At 35.4% G+C, this 20110-nt stretch overlaps 1 protein-coding gene across 1 annotated transcript; it reads right to left on the bottom strand.

Annotated features, from left to right (window-relative positions):
- Positions 1 to 800: 800 nt before the first annotated feature.
- LOC126811008 (noggin-2) lies at positions 801 to 19839 on the bottom strand. The gene is made up of 2 exons (XM_050536472.2): positions 19640 to 19839; positions 801 to 4875 (listed from the first exon to the last, which is right to left on the bottom strand). The coding sequence occupies exon 2, from the start codon at positions 4862 to 4864 to the stop codon at positions 4088 to 4090; it is 777 nt and encodes a 258-aa protein (XP_050392429.1). The 5' UTR covers positions 4865 to 4875; positions 19640 to 19839; the 3' UTR covers positions 801 to 4087.
- Positions 19840 to 20110: the final 271 nt, after the last annotated feature.

Genomic DNA, 20110 nt, shown 5'->3' with positions numbered 1-20110 from the left:
ACTCAAATAACTTTTCTCAAAGAATATATTAGCAGAACTATGTTAATGTAAGATATTTTATGCTTTTCGGTAGAGTTCATATTTATGATGGTGGTAGTGTACGCCTTGAAAGCTTCAGAATAAATCAATATTTTTTTCCTCTAACCTTTGATGGTAAAACAATGAACGTATTGGCAATACATGATCCAGTAAAAGGCACATGCAAATGGTCAAAGTTCTCCTGGGACATATACCGTTGCAAATATTGTTGATGGCATTGTTTTTGATGCCAACCCATATTTACGTCTCCGTGTGGGTGCCGCGGTGGATTGGTAGGTAAGCCGTTGGTCTCGGTTAGCTCACGGTGATGGCTCGCTAATCGGGAGGTCTGGGTTAGCTCATGGTTTTGGCCGAGAAATTTCCATGTCAGTGGTGCAGGACAATGGGCCTGACAAAGAACATCGTCTAGTCGTTCGAATGGTATGAAAAACCGAAACCACGTGTACACGTTGGTGTGCACGTAAAAGAACCCTTCACGAGTAGGGAACCCTTGGCATTTGGAATTCGGTATAAGAGTAGGCCGTAGCGCCGCTGTCCTCGCAAAATTTCCTCATAGCACACTGTATGGCGTATGCCCTTCTTCATTGGCTCGTTTGGTGCAGAAAACTAGGACATAAAAAACACATATTTTCATTTCATTTACGTCGATTTGTAGTAAAATTTTATGAAAAGGCATTTGTAAAATCGATCTAGCTGGACGCATTTCAAGAAAATATGTCTATAAATCACGTTGACTAGGTCAGAAAAACAACAAGAACTGGTATTATTTTATCTGATTTAATAATCTGATAAAACAAAAACAATATCTACATTCATGGCTTAATACAAGTCATTGACTGTTGTCATATACAGCAACATTACTATAACGTTTATTTAAACAAATTTACGACGAGAAATTATAACACAAACGGAACGAAATAATTATTTTACAATTTCTACAACAGTTTAGTGTTTTTATATTATATAAAAACTGGTTTAACTGAAAACTAACTACAGGTTGATTCTTGTAGATGATTTTTGAAAAACTTTGTTTTTTATTGAAAGCTTTTCACATTTCTAATATATATGGAAGTGAATAAACAAGAGCGACACTAACACTGTTTTCATCGTCAGATACTATTAGACTAACGTTTCGAAGATGGACCCTCTTCTTCTTCAAGGTAATAAATAAGACATTTAAAAATAATCTCTAAGGAAACAGAAATGACGTCATATAGAACTATGGCGAAGAGTGCTGGAACCAAGAGCGAGTGAAAAAGGGGAAAGTACCGAAAAATGTAGACACGTCCTCATTAGGGGCAGAAAAGTAAGACGTTAATTGTCATTCATTCATTCATTTATTCATTTCTAATATTTCTTGTTTGTAGAAAACGTCCAGATTAACCAACTTACGCAATCTGAGTCTGCGCATTTATTCATTCATTCATTTCTAATATTTGTTTGCTTGTAGACGACGTCCAGATTAACTAACTTGCGCAATCTGAGTGTGCATTCATTCATTCATTCATTCATTTCTAATATTTTTTGCTTGTAGACGATGTCCAGATTAAAACTAACTTGCGCAGTCTGAGTTTGCGCAGACATCATATAAATCGAAGCAGGGAATTACCGTTCATGGAGCGAAATGTAGATCTGTGTTTCTTAAGTAACCGCGTGGTAAAAGATGATCATGTAAAATTCAGTGTGTGAAATTATCTTGTCTCTTGGCCACGGCGCCACATTTAAAAAGAAGACGTAAACACCATGCAATTACAAAATATAATATTAAATTTAAAGTCGTTATTAAGATTTTGTGTGCGTATATTTGAGTATTACTATCGAGATAATATTATCATAAGTGGGCCTGTTATATGCCATAAGCGTGTAATTATCACCTTGTCTTTGTATTAAGTATAGTATTAATATTATTTACATCACCATCAAAATAGTTTATATATTTTATAATAACATGTTAATCATACATCCAGTATGTTTTATGAAAACTTTATTATATTCAGTGGCGGACTCGGTCTCGGGCAGTCAGAGGATCTGAGGGACCAGATCAAAATAAATAAAATTCATCTTTGAATTCACTGAAATATATAATGGCCAAATTCCGAAGAGAATAATGGTCTATGAGTCGGGTGTCTGAAAGGTGAATCAAGCTATGAGGCCGCTATGAGGCCTGGAGTAAACCTGTTGGTCCGAGTGCCCAGAGCTACCATACCTATATTATACATATACAGTGGCGGCGCCAGGGGGGGGGGCAAGGGGGGCATTTGCCCCCATTAATCTGGTCTGCCCTCTGTTTGCCCCCCCCCCCCAATAATTTTAGAAAATAAAAAAAAATATTTGTGATACGTTTCGGTAATCCATACCTTCTACGGTGAATAAATCCCACATCCCCACTCAGTCATAAACTTGCATGTTGTAGAGCATTTCCGACAGTCTATTTTTCAAAATTTTCTGGGGCAGGACTCCCTACTTTGACGCTCGTGAGTAGGCTTCGTCGTGATTCGCAAGTCCGTTCGTTTGACACTTTACCTCATCGATCAGTGCCTGAAATACTGCCAGGCTGCATTTCCGGCAACCTATTTTTCAAAATTTTCTGGGGAAGCCCCCTTACCCCTAGTTGTAGCTCGTGCCTCTGGACCCTTAACCTTGTACTTTGCCCCAGCTTTGCCCCTCCAATCACCGACGGCTGGCGCCGCCACTGTACATATATGTTATAAACCATAATATGCAAACGTCTCTATATTATATGTTACAAACTATAACATGGAAACGACTCTATATTATATGTTATAAACTATAAGATGAAAATGTTTCTATATTATATGTTATAAGCTATAACATGAAAACGTCTCTATTATATGTTATAAGCTATAACATGAAAACGTCTCTATATTATATCTTATGAACTATAACATGAAAACATCTCTATATTATATGTTATAAACTATAACTATAGGTTATAAACTATAACACGAAAACGTCTCTATATCATATGTTATGAACTATAACATGAAAACGTCTCTGTATTATATGTTATAAACTATAACATGGAAACGACTCTATATTATAGGTTATAAACTATAACACGAAAACGTCTCTATATCATATGTTATAGCATACAAACGTCTCTGTTTTATCTGTTATAAACTATAACATGAAAACGGCCTTATATCTTATAAACCATAATATGAACACGTCTCTATATTATGTTATAAAACTATAACATGAAAACGTTTCTATATTATATATTAACGTCTCTATAGTATATCATAATATGAAAACAATATGTAAACCTCTTTGATTTGGATAGAAAATGAAATTTTCGATTTAATTAGATTTTCTGTGTATATTGTAGGATGACAACCCGTCTTCATTGAAAATTTAAAGTCTCTAGATAAAACCCTGTGTTGTGATATAGATATAACCATCTGTGGATAAAGCCCCGTGTTGAGATATAATGGCTTTTATGTTCCACTGTCGACACAGTAAGGCAAAAATCACACCCATATGAATTGTGCTGCACCCATCACTAATTGAAATAAGAGATCGGACCAATTTAGTTCAGTACAACATTTTTATCTAAATCAAAGAGGTTTAATGGATGTTTTGAAAATTCTGAAAAAAAAACATTTGTTTCGCTATAAGTATGTATTAAATAAATGTTTGTACGATCACTTATTATTGAACACAATGTTGTGAATATAGTAACTTAGTTCTAAAGATCTCACATTCCACAGAATGTTCTATTCATATCAACATAAGCACTGTTAAAGCTATATCAGTATTTTGAAACCGCTGTCTAATGGCTTCGGGCTCAATTAGAACTCACTAAATGCCAAAATATCATAATATTAGAAATATCAATATATCCGTTGTTTGAAACAACGAAGTGGAGCCAGCGTACACAAACATTCCAATTTCATAATACATAATATTACTGATTTAAGCTCGAGTCTCTTTCAAGCGTCAATTATCATCTAGTTTGTTCACGATTATACGAGTCTTCATACCCTATATCATCGAGTTGTTCACGATTATACCAGTCGTCATACCCTCAACACGAACAGAAACACTCGTCAGTTATAGGGTAGGGAATTTTTATCCATTTACACTTCATGCCATATCTTTTTCGTCTCTGTTTGTGGGTTATTTTGGGCCAGTTCTCGGTGGCGTTAGAATCGACGTCATCATCCCCCTTTTTACCCACGTAACGTCCTCCTTTAAATTTCGCACCGCGTGGTTGACATTGCCATCTTAGCAGACGTATTCGCCTATTTTCCGCGGGCAAACAATGCATTCCTGGCGGCCATGAGCAGGACTGTTCATCCACACAGAAGCCCCGTTTTACCCATCGCGGCCAAAAGTTAATACCAAGATCCTCCCAAACAAAGTGAACTGGACAGGAACCACGCTGTACTAACCATTCTTGAAAAGCCGCGAGCATAGATCCACTGATATTCTGGCGCTTCCCGTCCGATCCGGACATGGAGAAATTAACATGGCGTGCTTCGGATACTAATTTAATATCAACTTCATCGGAAACTACTTCGTGAATATGTACAGGTTGGTCTATGGACATCCATTCGGGATTAAAGGCATGTCCAAGACGTTTTATCAATTTCCTTGTTTTAAGGTTTTTCTTCTTCGGAAGAAATTTCGTGTATCGCGGTGACGTTGGAAGTTCAAATAGTCTGTCTGGAAGTGGAGACTGTACTGGCACTATTCTTGGAGCCGTCTGAAAAAATGGTGGAAATCGTCCCAACGCTGTCTGTATAAACTGCACACCCATTAACAAAGAAACAAGGGTACTATTTGCGTCGTGTGGTTTCATCCTGGCTTCTTCTGAAAAGACAAGGAATAAAACTTGTATTAAGTATAAATTATTAACGACAAATTACGCAGGAAGAAGAAATAGATAGAAATAGATAAAATTAACAGCTTTAAAAACAAAGGATTGTCTATTTTTCTATGAGCCAATAAAAAAGCAATTTTAAATTGGTTAAATATGCATTATGTAAGAATTTGATAAAGAGCTGGAAATTCTTGCATTATCTATTTTCGAACTATATATTCTAACAAGAACAACCAGTTCTTTAACTAAATCTTACATAATGCTTCTTTTTTTTTAAAAAAAAAATTCTAACATAAAAAGAATTGGACCACCGATATCTACGGATTTGGATTTTTTTTTTTTGATTTTTTTTTTAATTTTTTTTTTTTTATTATTATTATTTTGTTTGCAGTGTAAATAAAACTGGTTGTCATAAAAAGAATTGGACCATCGATATCTGGGGTTTTTTTTTTTTAGGGGGGGGGGGGGGGTAGTTTGCAGTGTAAATAAAACTGGTTGTCATAATAAGGAAATGAATGTCAAGAAGAGACTGTTGTACAAATTGAAGTAGTAGTTTTTTCACTATAAGTTATCTATTCAATATTTTAATACTTTGTTTATTCAACACACATTATATAGAAATGGCCATGTTTTTTCCAACCCTATAATAATAAACATAAGTGTAACACGTGTGTTGAAGTAGAAGACATTGAATACGAATATTTGTATATAAACTCAGCCTTCAATCCCTTGTATCTGATGAGGCCATCACGCACCAGCGATTATTAGTCGGGCGAATGATTGTCAATGTGTCGTAGATCGCTGAAAATAAAGTAGCAACGGGTCTATGCAAGTGGGGATATATTTTCGTCATTATTTAGCCTTTAATCATTATATTAAACGGGCATCATGTAAGAGATAAATCTCCCTATTGCAGGTCTGTCTTTGTGAATTAAATGTCATATTCAAAGGAAATCGTTGTTGTTAAAGACTTAATTAAACATACATTATGCAAGAGCTAAATCTGTTTATCGCAGGTCTTTCTTTAGGCCTGAAATGTTATCTAAATTATTAATTAGAAATTAATTAACCTATCTAGACCATAATCAACTCTAGATGGCATCGCTAGCCTGCGATCTTTGGTGGATTATGAGCCGATTTACTGCATAATTTTCCTTCACGATTTAACGATTAAATGGATAATCGAGACTATGCTGTTTATCGTCCTGACTTTAGTAATGATGATCGAGGCTAGGCGGAAATTTCAATTACTTAGTTCTCGGTTCATAGTGGATCAATTTGAATGAAATTTTCAGCAAATTGCCTTTACATTATCTAGTTTTTAACTATTATAGTGAGAACTGCCAACTCGTTATCGAATCCGTAGCTCTACTTCTAGATGTCATGGAAGAAAATTATTGATTTACTAATTAAAGGGGCATTATGTAAGAATAGATCAAGAGCTGACAGTTCTCGATAAAATAGTTAAAAAATAGATAATGAAAATTTCAGTCAAATTACTTCACTTTGAGCCTAGATATCGGCGATACAAGAACACTGTACACTGTAACAAAAAAAATCCGTGAAAAAACGTAAAAAATTCCGGAAACAAGAATTATCCGTATTTGTTTTTCCTGTAATTTACAGAAATTCCTTCCATTAACATGAATTCCATTTTCAAATACAGAAAAAAATCCTGGTAATTTTTATTTCCTGAGCATGAAAGTGATAAAAGTTTTATTAATTAACCATTGACTTTGTTATATTTATAGCGCGGCTTTCATGAGTTAACAGGTGCTTGATTACCAGATACAACCTATACACGCTTAGCGTTAAAACATAATTTTATACATTTATGAAAATACTTACAATATGATTAACGTATGATGAATAACAATACACTTTATAGATCTTATAAATAATGGAAATTAGATATACATGACATGTAATATACCAAAATTTACAAAATATGATTCCTCATATTATGGTTTATAAACTGAAATGAATACTATAACATAATAATTGTTAGGAATGATTATATATGTATACGATTACTTATCGTTGCATTTGCAAACAGAAATAATCCGTAAATTCCTGGTCATTCCACCGTTTATCCCATAAAATCACAGAATTCAGTCCATTATAGAATAGAATAAAACATTTATCCCTAAATTTCACGGAAATTCCTAGTCATTCCACCGTTTATTCCGTAAAATAACAGAATTAAGTCCATTATAGAAGGGAATAAAACATTTTATCCCTAAATTTCACGGAAATTTCCTGTTTAATACTGAATATTCCATAGAAATACGTAAAACACGAAATTTGAAGAAATAGTTCACACTTTTTTTAACACAATTTCTCTGAAAAAAGCCATCGATTAACAGGAAAAAAGTGTTACACTACGGAATTTATCCACATAAAAACAGTGGAGCCTCGAATGTCATTGCTACCGTTGTTACGATAATAAACAAAGTCTCGATTATCCATTTTTAATGTTATTTTATCAACCGCCGAACGTATTCAAAATCTACTATATATCGGAGCCATCAGATGACATCGAGAGTTGATTATGGTCTTGGTATGTTAATAAATGTCTAATTAATATCTTCTTTGAATGGCATTTAGTAATTGAATATATGAACACAAGGTACAATTTTATGGATACACAATTACTGAGTTTAATACTAAGCGACGTTTCTTTATCAAGCAAATGATGAAGACGAGAGAATCCTCGTCGAAATGTCGCTTAGTATTAAACTCAGTAATTGTGTATCCATAAAAATTGTACCTTGTGTCTAATTAATAATTCATATAATATTTAAGGCCCAAAGAAAGATGGTTTTTAAATTTTCAGTACTATTCTTAATCCTAATCAAATACAGAATAACAGGGTGTCGGTCTCAAAATTCCCGACAAAAGTATATGAAATGGGGTTTAACATCCTACTGTTCTGCTCCGACTGGGCTAATGAAGACAGGCATACGTCGTACAGTGTTCAAGAAGGCAATTTGCCCGGACAGCGGCTACGGCCTACTAAAAATACCGAATTCCAACTGCTAAAGGATCTTTTACGTGCACGCCAATGTGGGCACATGACCTCTTTTTACGTCCCATCAGAACGACATTACGTTGTCCCTTGCCAAGTCCTCTGTTCTGCATCCCTGACAAGGGGGTGGGGCCACGCCGAAAAATTCCGATGAACTTTCTCGGCCAACAAGTGGCATCGAACACGAGGCCTCCAGGTTAGCTAGCCAACGTCTTACTCCCTGAGTCACCACGGCTCCAAAATATTGGGTTGACACATTCAAGTTCATATCTTTCATTCCATCCTGATAACAGATTGGGGTCAGTAGGCCGTAAAAGTGTAGGTGTATCATTAGCACCTGTCGATAGTATGGATGTTTAAGCCTCGAAATATAACTATACAATTATAGCCACAAGATTCCTGTTTTCATTTATTCAACCACGAGCATTCTTTAACTAATAAATATACAGGAAATCCACTTGTACAGTATTACCGTCAATGTAATTCAGGGCCCTGTTTCTCAAAATTTTAACTAAAGATAAAATCCAATTTTAGTAGATACTTCAATTTTCATTGGCTAAGCACTAAAATCAATCTAATATTATCCAATCAAATTACTAAAATTTGGATTCGTTTCGTTTCGCTTCGTTTTAATTTATTTTTATTTCAATTTAGATTTACACAAAACTTTATCACGCTAAAGGTAACAGCCACATGTAAAAACGAAAATACCAAAACCTATTGTTCATATCAATTAGTTTACATTATGAAATTGTTAATTAACACAACCGATGAAATATTTCAATTTAGATTTACACAAAACTTTATCACGCTAAAGGTAACAGCCACATGTAAAAACGAAAATACCAAAACCTATTGTTCATATCAATTAGTTTACATTATGAAATTGTTAATTAACACAACCGATGAAAACATGAGATGGGATACCAATTACTGTCTTAATTGTTTAGATTAAAAGATGATTGAAGTATTAAAAGAATGTTTATACTATCTGATATAACATTTATAAAATGAATTAGTTTTTTCCTAAACATTAGAGAATTAAAATTAACAGATAGTTTGATAACAACGGTTTTTTAAATAATGCAGGCACATAATAAGGTTAGACTGTACACAACAAATTCCGACTGTCAGCGGCTATTTTAAATGCACAAGAAAGTGTACATTGAACCAATCCGAATGAACAGAAGCTGTTCCGTGCCAAGCCCTGTGTACCACCGACAGGGGGAACTTCCTCGGTCAATCCCAGTTTAAGTCCGCTATTACGAGACTCGCGAATGATCAACTCAAACATATCTTGTTTATGTTTTTAAATCGCAAAATTCGATTTGAAAATAGTGTTGGGTTATTATAAATTTATATCCGATGTGGCGAGAAATGACTCCTTTTGGCGAACAAAGACCAATTACGGTGAAAAATAGAATGTAGCCTTAGAACAGAGGGGGGTAGAGCGGTATTTTCATACTGCAGGACGGAAACGAACAGTCAGAGGACTTCGTTCGTCCAGAAACCGCTCCGAAACTAATCAGTAAACCGATAGGACTACATGGAAAAGGGGGGTTGGGTGGCCGAATGGTTAGCACGTGCGCGCTGTATCATAAGGTCTGTCATTGAGTCAATTGGCGTGGTTTCGATTCCCCTATTGTACGTGACAAGGAGTAGGGTCGCCTTTCCAACCTCGTGGGTTTTCTACGGGTCCTCCAGTTTCCTCCGAATACTAAAGACCCCTACACGCAAGCGAATTATTGAAATAAAATTGAATCATGTGTTAGCCCCGAAATGACCTAGTTTGTGTCGAGTGGACGTTAAACCCTCTCTCTCTCTCTCTCTCTCTCTCTCGCTCTCTCTCTCTCTCTCTCTCTCTCTCTCTGTGTAACTGGGAAAACTAATCTATCAGAATAGGTAGTCACAACAACCCAGGTCTGGTTTTTAGAATTAACCAGCAACTGGTTGGCCTATATATTGAACAGAAGTCAACACTCCAGATCACCATGACTTCATCGTATTACAACCATATCAATATAAAGGCACCCGTTGCTTACATTCCTGTCTTCTGTGGAATTTCATTCAAATAAATGTGAAGGGTGGTGTCTTTAATATAAATTATAAGCAGCATATTTTTAAGTTTAAAAGGTTTTATTATTGTAATAAACAGTCGTTTGGTGCTTTCAATACGGTCAACAGATTAAAGAACGACAGATTTTTAACACCTGGTGTTTATCTCATCTATCGAGTTAACGCAACTTTATTAAAGATGCCTTCCCGCGTACAAACTGCAGGGTGATTTGATGATATATTTGGGCTAAAAACATATTCAAACTAATTAATCTATCAAAAATTTGCTTCAAATCCCTTGAGCAGAAGATAATCCAAGAATTTACTTAGGCTTCAATGTCTGGCAAATGAACAGTAAGTAACACCCCCCCCCCCCCAATCAAGTTACATGACAAACACGGCTTCTAAAGCGTTTTCATTCGCGCGAGGAATACCCCAAGATATAAAAAATCTGTTTTTAGAAACCATGTAAGATCGGTTCACTGGTACCACAATTTAAGTTTTCACTGTCACAACAATGTGAAAAAAATGTTCAAAAATGATATCTATATTTCCATGGCTTCTAAATAATAATACGATATAACTCACTAAAGATGCCTTCTCACGAAATTATGCATAGGGTAATAATTTCCAATAAAAATATGTCAAATTGGTCTGAAAGTAGAGACACTCAATCTTAATAGAAAAATACTGGATTCCCAGGAAAACATCCATAGGGCAAGCACTTGGCAAAAATGTAAGGGAATCACAAACTGGCAGCCTGGCCGTTTGGTTTTGTTGATTGAATGGCTAGCAGTTGTGAGAACACTAGTGGATTGCCAGAAGATAATCCAAGAGTTTACTTGATGTTGATAAATGGCAAGAGAGTAATGGTAAATTCTTCAAGCTGAAAATGGACCCTGTCTGCAATCAAGTCTTGTGGCAAACGAAATAGAATTGGGTTATCTTCTTTGATAGATTTATTTGTAAATGGCCCCCTAATCATAGGTGTCACGTTTTAATTGTATTTGATTGTTATTTTTGTTGCATATTCTGTATATATTTGTCTACTATTCACATGTATCATTTGGTAATTGATAATGACGAGAGTATCCTCGTCGAAACGTCGCTTAGTATTAAACTCAGTAATTGTGTATCCATAAAATCGTACCTTGTGAGAATTGGGTTAGTTTTCTTGCTGGTAAAATGTTTTCAGAGGGATTTGAAGCAAACGTTTGATAGATAAATTAGCTTGAATATGTTGTCAGTCCAAATATATCACCAAATCACAGTTTGTACGTAGGAAGTCATTCTTCATGGATATATATGCATAGACATAGCTGTAAAGTGGACAAGAATTTTAAACTCGTGTACGTTGTACCCTGCGTGTTGTGATCACGTTTACGGCGGTACAAGATGAATGAACTCATAAACATTCTACTTAAACAGGTTAACATAGATATAAGGTAAATAAATATATGCTAAAATGTAACAGTTGAGTGTATGATACGAGCGAGAGAGGGAGTTTGAAATGAACGGCGATGCTCAAGAAGTTTATGTCAACATTAGACACCCACGGTACAATTAATGTTCCCAGTACACCACCGACGCCATACCTCCCACTGTTTATTTTGTTAATCATTTACAAAGAAACAGTTTAAAATATCACCTGCTAAATTTCACAGGCCCAAAGGGTAATTTTATAATTTACATCTGTTCTCTTGATGTAATTAAATATATGAATGACGCAATCTCAACAACAAAAAAATATTTGTTGTTTTAACGATTCGACTTTGAAAATATTGGTTGTGCCACTGCCGTCATCGTGTAATAGTTTGCACAGCAAGTTAATAAAATGAAATGGAGTTTAAGGCCCTACTTTCCTGTACCAACCGGGATAATGAGAGAGAGAGAGCAATGGGGTTTAACGTCCACTCAACACAAACCAGGTCATTTCGGGACTAACATATGGGTTTTTTAAAATTTTATTTACATAATTCGCTTGCGCGTAGGGCTCTTTAGCAGTGGGAAGAAACCGGAGGACCCGGAGAAAACCCACGAGGTTGGACATGCTACCCTAATCCTTGCCACGTACAACCGGGGATTCGAAACCACGCCAGTCGACTCAATGACAGACATTATGATACAGCGCGCGCACGCTAACCATTCAGCCATCCAACCCCCCTGGGATAATGAAGACGGACATATGACATGTATGGTGCTACCTGGGACATTTTGCCAAGACGGCACCTTTTACGCCTACTCTTCATCGAATTACAACTATCAACGGTTCTCTTACGTGCATACCAACCAGTACACTTATGGCCCCCTTTTTGTCCGATCTGAAGGACTAGACGCTTAACCTTTCCAGTCACGGTGGCTTTAATGTTGAATTGTCTGCGCGATTATACACAGCGAGATCCAGGAAATCTAAAATTATCCATTTATTAGGACCTGGTACTGTTACCCAGTGGACCCCGGTCGCCCAACAGTGTATCTATGCGGTCAACCAATCTAACCCCGACAGACTATCGCCCAGTAGCGTCCCATCTGTGACGTCAGGGACAGAGTCCAGGTGGCCGCCCTAGGCTGGAACAGAATCACTGCAGGTTTAAGAGTTTAGATTGTGTTCAATAGAAAATGTGGAGAATTTGTAAAGTAAATAAATCGACATAATTAAATAAATATTTCCTATGCCCTCGCCAATATCTTCACTATTTATAAAGCTATCTTGCACACTTGTATATATTTTAACAAAAGGAATCCTGATAAAAAATAAATTGTTCCTAAATTAAACCTATACAGCAAAAATAAATTAAACGGAAAAGGAATAATAGTATGTAAAAAGTGATAGATGATAATTTCTATTAAGAATAATTGTCAGTTTACCTTGATCTATTAAGAGAGAGAGAGAGAGAGGGGGGGGGGGGTAACCGGGGATTCGAAACAACGCCATTTGACTCAATGACAGGCCTTATGATACAGCGCGCACGTGCTAACCATTCGGCCATCACCCCCCCCCCCCCGATCTATTAAGAATAATTGTCAGTTTACCTTGTTTTATTAAGAATAATTGTCAGTCTACCTTGATTTGTCAAATAAATCAACTGCACAAGAAAGGAACTGGCTATGTCGCAGTTTAAAGGAGCTAAATCACTAATATTTTGGACCTAGAAATTGGCACAAATGGGACGCAACACATATAATAATGTAATATGAATTTATATTCAATCGTGTCCGTTTTACTGTGAATTGTCATCAGTTATGTTCGGCGGAATTCGCCAGAAGTCTGAACAGCAAGTCAGTTTCTAGCGTCTGGTTATTCCAGTCAACACCGGTATTATTTATTGCGCATGCTCTCCAAAAAAGAACATGATATCACCGTTTGACATGACTTGTGGAATATGTCTAGCCTCATTCTTTGAGCACCTTGTTATAAATGGCGCTGACACGCATTATGGTACACGATTCGTGGTAAAATGTTTATTTTATCTTAAATATTGGATATCAGAAGCCCATCTTTTCCAGGTAAGATCACAACACCAATGCTGATTTAAATTGCAAAAAAATTCGTGTTTCCAATGTCGAAGATTTTGGATGATATTGAGTTACGGACTTAGCTACTTTAACATCATATATATGGTACGTCAGACAATGAAACTTATTAAAGATGCATTACATAAGATTTAGTCCAAAAATAGATAATGCAAAATGAATATATTGAAAATCCATTCAAATTACTTTATTGTGAGCGAAGATATTAGCCTCGCTTTACCATTTTTAGATTAAATCATTAAATGGCTGAACCGTTCTAATCTACTTACAATTGGACCTATCCGATGGCACCGAGAGTTGATTATGGTCTTGTCATGTTAATAAATGTTTAATTAATAGTTTATATAACATTTAAGGCCTAAAGAAAGACCGACAATAGGAAAATTTAGCTCTTGCATAATGTATTTTTTTAAGTGCCTATTTAATAAAAACAACTACAGGCCGACCATTTATCTATATTATTCTCATTTTAAAGGGGCTATCCCGATTTGAACAGAGTCTCAAATATAAAAGTCTGAGTACGTATGAAATTTAAGCGCCAAAATATAGAGGAATGATGTATTTACCTTGTCTCAAAATTTCAGATCAAAATATTCAGTCGTTTGGACGTGATCGTCGAAACTGTTTATCCGGTCACGTAACCCTTTTAAGATTTCGGGTCAATTTTTTCGTTGGGTGACCTGATAATCGATTTTCGTTCCTTTAGAGGTTTATACAATAAATGACAAATGTGCTGTACTTGATAACGAAAGGTAAATTTCACCTACACATTTTTTTTTATAAAATTAAAGTCTGGTTTTATCCAGACACCGCATAATACAGCTTGGGACATCGGTCTCCATTTCCAGATGAAGACTGGCGGGTTGAAGTTTAAGCTTTATGATCTACTTATAACCAATTTAAACTTAATCTAAATTATAACCAATTTAACTTTCAAGTAATATAACCCATTCAAGTTTACTGTATATTATAGCCAATTTATGTTTAATCTATATTAGAACCATATTCCCCCCCCCCCCCCTTGTCTAGTCATTCGGATGGGCAAAATTTCCCTCATAGCATACTGTATGGCGTATGCCCATCTCCATTAGCCCAGTTCGGGCGTTAAACCCCGTTTCATTTCATTTCATTTCATAATTATTGGAATCGTGATATTGGAATCGTGGTATTGGAATCGTGGTATCTTAATGCTCGACTAGAACCGCCCTTAATGTTGATTAATAACTGTAATCGCGTATTCGGGGATCACGTGGCTAAGTGGGTAAGACGCTGGAATTCGATATAAGAGTAGGCCGTAGCGCCGCTGCCCGGGCAAAATTTCCCTCATAGCACACTGTATGGCATATGGCCGTCTTCATTAGCCCAGTTTAGGAGCAAAACAGTAAGACGTTAAAACCAATTTCATTTCATTCTCATTTCATTTCATGTAATCGCGTATTCAAAATAGGACAGATAACTATTTCCATATATAATTAACAAGATGATGAAGTCAGTAAAAAAACTATTTTTTATTTATATTTTTTTTCATTTTTGACATGATATACATCGAGAAGAACGTGTGAAATAATAATAATATAGCGCTGTATAATTAGTATCTACATGTTTGTGGAAGTGTATAATTATCAAAGATATGCAACTCATCAACATTTTATACTCCTATCTGTATTTATAAATGTTTCAACATAATTATCTCAACATTGCTGGTTCTAAATTCCAACCAAAAGGGTGATGTTGTAATTAAGTCTTTAATGAAATGAAATGAGGTTTAACGTCCTATGGTTAAAGTAAATGAAATGGGGATTAACGTCCTACTTTTCTGCACCGACTGGGCTAATGGAAACGGGCTCACGCCATGCACTGTGCTATAATGGGCTTTTTGCTCGGTCAGTGGCGCTATGGCTTACTTTTATTTCCAATACAAACTGTCAAGGGTTCTTTTTCGTGCATGGCAATGTGTACACGGGGACTCGGGTTTTTTTTGTCCTATGCGAACGACTACAAACTGTCCTTACCATGCCCCCCGCCCTATAACTATACTACTGACAATTAGGAGGAAACCGCGCTGGAGAATCCCGAAGAACTTTCTCGGCCAACCCCGGGAGAGAACCGAGACTGCATAGTTAGCGAGATAGTTACTTTAGTAACGTAAATTATAGAAGGCGTAAATTGTATCGGCTCTGCCTTCTAGAGCCGATACAATTTACGCCTTCTACAATTTACGTTACTAAAGTAACTATTAACGAGACAGCTATCAATGAGGTAGTCAAGTCGTAGATTGAATACAAGGAAGTGAATATGATCGAATTAAATAATATCAACCACTTACCTGTCATCAAGTTGTCTAAATACGGGCAGGTGAATTATATTTAGATTGACAGATAAAAAAAACGGCTATAGGCCTACATACAAATACGAGGTTTTATTTAACTATAGTCAAGCCGTCGATTAGATACAAGGAAGTGAATGTGATCGAATTAAATAATAATATCAACCACTTACCTATCATTAAGTCGTCTAAATACGGCCAGGTAGATTATATTTAGATTGACAGATTTAAAACACGGCTATAGGCCTACATACAAATACGAGGTTTTATTTAACTAGCGTTCGTGCGTGAGTGGGTTGTTTTATACATGCCCATGAGGAATTTTATGTTATTCCCACCATTGTTTATCTTATACATATCCAGACCTTCAATCCTTCAATGAAGTGAATCTGTGATGACCTTTGGTATCGTTGTAGCCCAAAGTCAATTATGGGTATTTGTTAAACACACGTCGAGCCAGAGAAAGAGGGGGGGGGGGGAGAGGGGGAGGGTAAAATCGGTGTTCTGTTATTGTGTTTATTAACAATCCCTAAAAAACACATAAACAGGCATAAATCTGCCTATTGCAGGTCTTGGGCTTTAAATGTTATATAAATTATTAATTAGACATTTATTAACATGACAAGATCATAATCAACTCTCCGATTTTTAGTAGATTAGAACGGTTCGGCCATTTAATGATTGAATTTAAAAATGGAGAAGTGAGGCTAAGACTCGAATGAACAGTACGGTGGTTACGATCAATGCACACATCTTGTCAAAACCACAACTTTTGATATATATTCATTTAACATTATCTATGGTTGCAAATATTATGGCGAGAACGACCTGTCCTTTATCTAAATCTTACATAATGCCGCTTTAAAGATTATTCTTTGTAAGTTGGTGTTGGGTTTTTTTTTCAAATTTGTCTAAGGGTACCTTATACATGAAGTAAACTACAATAATGACATGATAATATTAAAGGATTAGTTTACAGTAAGAGTAGAATAAAACATATAACATATAAAAGGAATATGATATATCTCTCTAGCATTAGCAATATTAAAGGAGCTAAGTCTCTAACTCAATATTTTCCATAATATTCGAAATTAGAATTCAGTATTGATCAATTTCAACCAATATTGATGTTGTTATCTATAGGATCCTACTATCCAATATTTAAGACACAATTAACATTTTATAATCAGTACACGCGTCGTGTACACTATGGTTTCGGGTACCATTTTGTAATGAATAAATAAAAACATAACCTACAACATGTAGAAGGCACTAAGCAGGCGTAAACGACTGCCGTTCAATTTGAACTGTTTCACGTATTTCACCGAACATAATTGATTAGAAATTACAATATTGTTTTTAAAAATTGAATATAAATCATTTTACATACATTCATATTACATTAATATGTGTTTTGAGAACCATTTTTGTTTATTTCAAGGTTCCAAAATATAGAGCCATACACCCTTTAACCAACATGGAATGATGCGACAGTAAACGATAGGCACTTAGATCAATTTAGTTAATCCTTTCTTTGTCATAGTTATACAGAGTTAGGACGAAGTTTGTCTATTTTTTTTAAAGTCTGCATACCATAGATTAAAATCAGATGGTAAAATCGATAACATTACTTATAGTTAGAAAACAACAAGTCATGTCAGATATCAAGGGCTGGCTAGGTCAATACAAATGTAAGTAAAACGAGAACTTAAATATAGTGTGCTAGTAATTTTTAGATTTGCATAACATTAGTCACCTTAATGTACGTAAATATCGATGCTAATTATAGTTTAAGTTAATCTAAGTTTCGCGTCCACTGCCTTTGAAGGTGATATCGAGAAAACACAAATAATATATACTGGCAAGTCTTCTCCCAAATAACGCATGTTTTAGGCAATGTCAGTTAGTCATTAATGACTGAACAGAACAGCAAAGGCCCGATGACAAAACCCTGCGTCCCCCCCACCCGACTTTATAGTGCATGCTTGATATCACAATCTGTTTTGTTGACGACGTAATGCAATTCAATATGCAAATCATGTTTATATCCCTTGAAAGTTTAATACTTCCCCAATGGTGACTAAACCCTGTGGAACTCTCTGCTTTATAGTGAAATGAAATGAAATGAAATGGGGTTTAACGTCCTACTGTTCTGCTCCGAACTGGGCTAATGAAGACGGGCATACACCATACAGTCTGCTATGAGGGAAATTTTGCCCGGACAGCGGCACTACGGCCTACTCTTGTATCGAATTCCAAATGTCAAGGGATCTTTTACGTGCACGCCAATGTGTACACGGGACCTCGGTTTTTCGTCCCATCCGAACGACTAGACGACTGTCCTTGTCAGGCCCTCACTTCTGCATCACTGACAAGGGGGAATCACGCCGGAAAATCTGCTGCTTTATAGTACATGCTTGCTATCGAAATCTGTTTTGGTCACGAGGTCAGGTGATTTAATATTCCAATTATGTTTATGTCCCTTTAAAGTTTAATACTTCCCCACTAATAATCCCTTTTATTGATAAACATCTAACAATGACGTAGCACAATTAATGAAATGTGACACGTTTAGCTAAAATCATCAGTTTTCTTTAGCTTTAGAGCAGAAAATGTAAAATATCTGATCTATACGCTGAAGCGAAACGGTTTATGGACAAGTTATAAACAGTCTTCTACCCTGGGATAGCAATAAAAGAAATCCTGCTCCTAGGACGTCGTTCACATTACAATGTACAAGATTATTTTCATTGAACTGTAAGGGAGCCGCGGTGGTTCATTGAATAAGTCTCTGTCTTGCTAACCTGGAGGTCTCGGGTTGAATTCCGGAGTTGGGCGAGAAAATGCCTTTCGATTATCCGGAGGGGTTTCGGTGGTGAAGGACGGATGGGATGAAAAACCAAGGTACCGTGTACATATTACCGAGGTGGTACATGCTGGCGTGCATGAAAAAGAACCCTTGACAGTTGTAATTCGATATAAGAGCTGCACTGTCCGGGCAAAATTTCCAGCATAGCACACTGTACGTCATAAGTCCGGTCAATGTAGAAAAGTAAGAAATTAAACCCATTTCATTTTCTTTAACAATATGTTATTTGAAAGTTATTCATAAATATTTAGATATTTAACCTTCTAGTATATAAAACTTCATTAAATATTGATAGTATGCAATAAACATATGATATATTATTAACACATTAAATATTGATAGTATGCAATAAACATATGATATATTATTAACACATTAAATATTATTTCATAGCATATAATATACGCTTTCTGGGGCTTTATATCACTTAATGAATCTTTGTAAATATCAAAGTATTATCTGTAAATTAGGAAACATCAAAAGGTTATAAGTTTAAGATATTCTAAAGTTTATATATGTCAAGACGGTAACTCGTTCAACAACTCTGAATAAACTTATATAATCCTAACTTGGTTTCACATTAAGAAAAAATAAAAATCAATTTTTCAAATACTTGCTTTAATAAATCTTTGTAAAGAATTATTTGTGAATTCGAAAATATCAAAATGTTACAAATTAAACTTTATATATTTTGTCAAGATAGTAACTCGTAACGACTCCGAATATACTTGTATATGGTTGACTTAGATTCACATTAAGAACAATTGAAAATCAATGTTTGAAACACTTGTTTTAATAAATCTTTGTAAATATTAAAGTATTCTTTGTAAATCAGAACATATTACAAAGTTTATATATGTTATACGTATAACGACTCAGAATATATGGCTACCTTATATTCACATAAAAGAAGAATTAAAAATCATATTTTGAAATACTTACTTTTAATAATTCCTCATTAAAATTCCTATGTTAGATAACTTGTGTAGCATTGTTAATCACGAGAAATTGTCAAAACCTTCTAGTTAATTCACATCACATCATGCATGGACACTAACTTGCTCGACAAACCTAACATCACTATCGTATCCTTCAGCTTAACACTTATATATGTATGTAATCTACACATATATACACATATATATATATATATACCTTTACGTACGCGGTCAATCAAACTCAACTCCACGTGCGCACGTGTCAAAAAAGCGCGAAGGCCACTTAATTGGCGTCTGTCGAATATAAAGAATCTTCATATTAGTTTACTCGACGTCAAGCTTATTTCTTTGTAAACTTTTAAAGAAAAATACAACCCGTGTGTTTTTTGGGTAATTTTAAATATCGAGAGAGATAGTGGATAACGCCTTGTTGTTTGTATAAGCCATGGAAGGCGCCGCCATTCAAACAGCGGAA

Source organism: Patella vulgata, chromosome 2, assembly GCF_932274485.2.
Source record: "Patella vulgata chromosome 2, xgPatVulg1.2, whole genome shotgun sequence".
NCBI classification, from domain to species: domain Eukaryota; kingdom Metazoa; phylum Mollusca; class Gastropoda; family Patellidae; genus Patella; species Patella vulgata.
Note: the sequence above shows the minus strand (reverse complement) of the source record. Positions and strands in the feature narration are given on the sequence as shown.

Coding starts and splice junctions, on each gene's coding strand:
- LOC126811008 (XM_050536472.2), bottom strand. CDS start 4,864: ATGAAACCACACGACGCAAATAGTACCCTTGTTTCTTTGTTAATGGGT.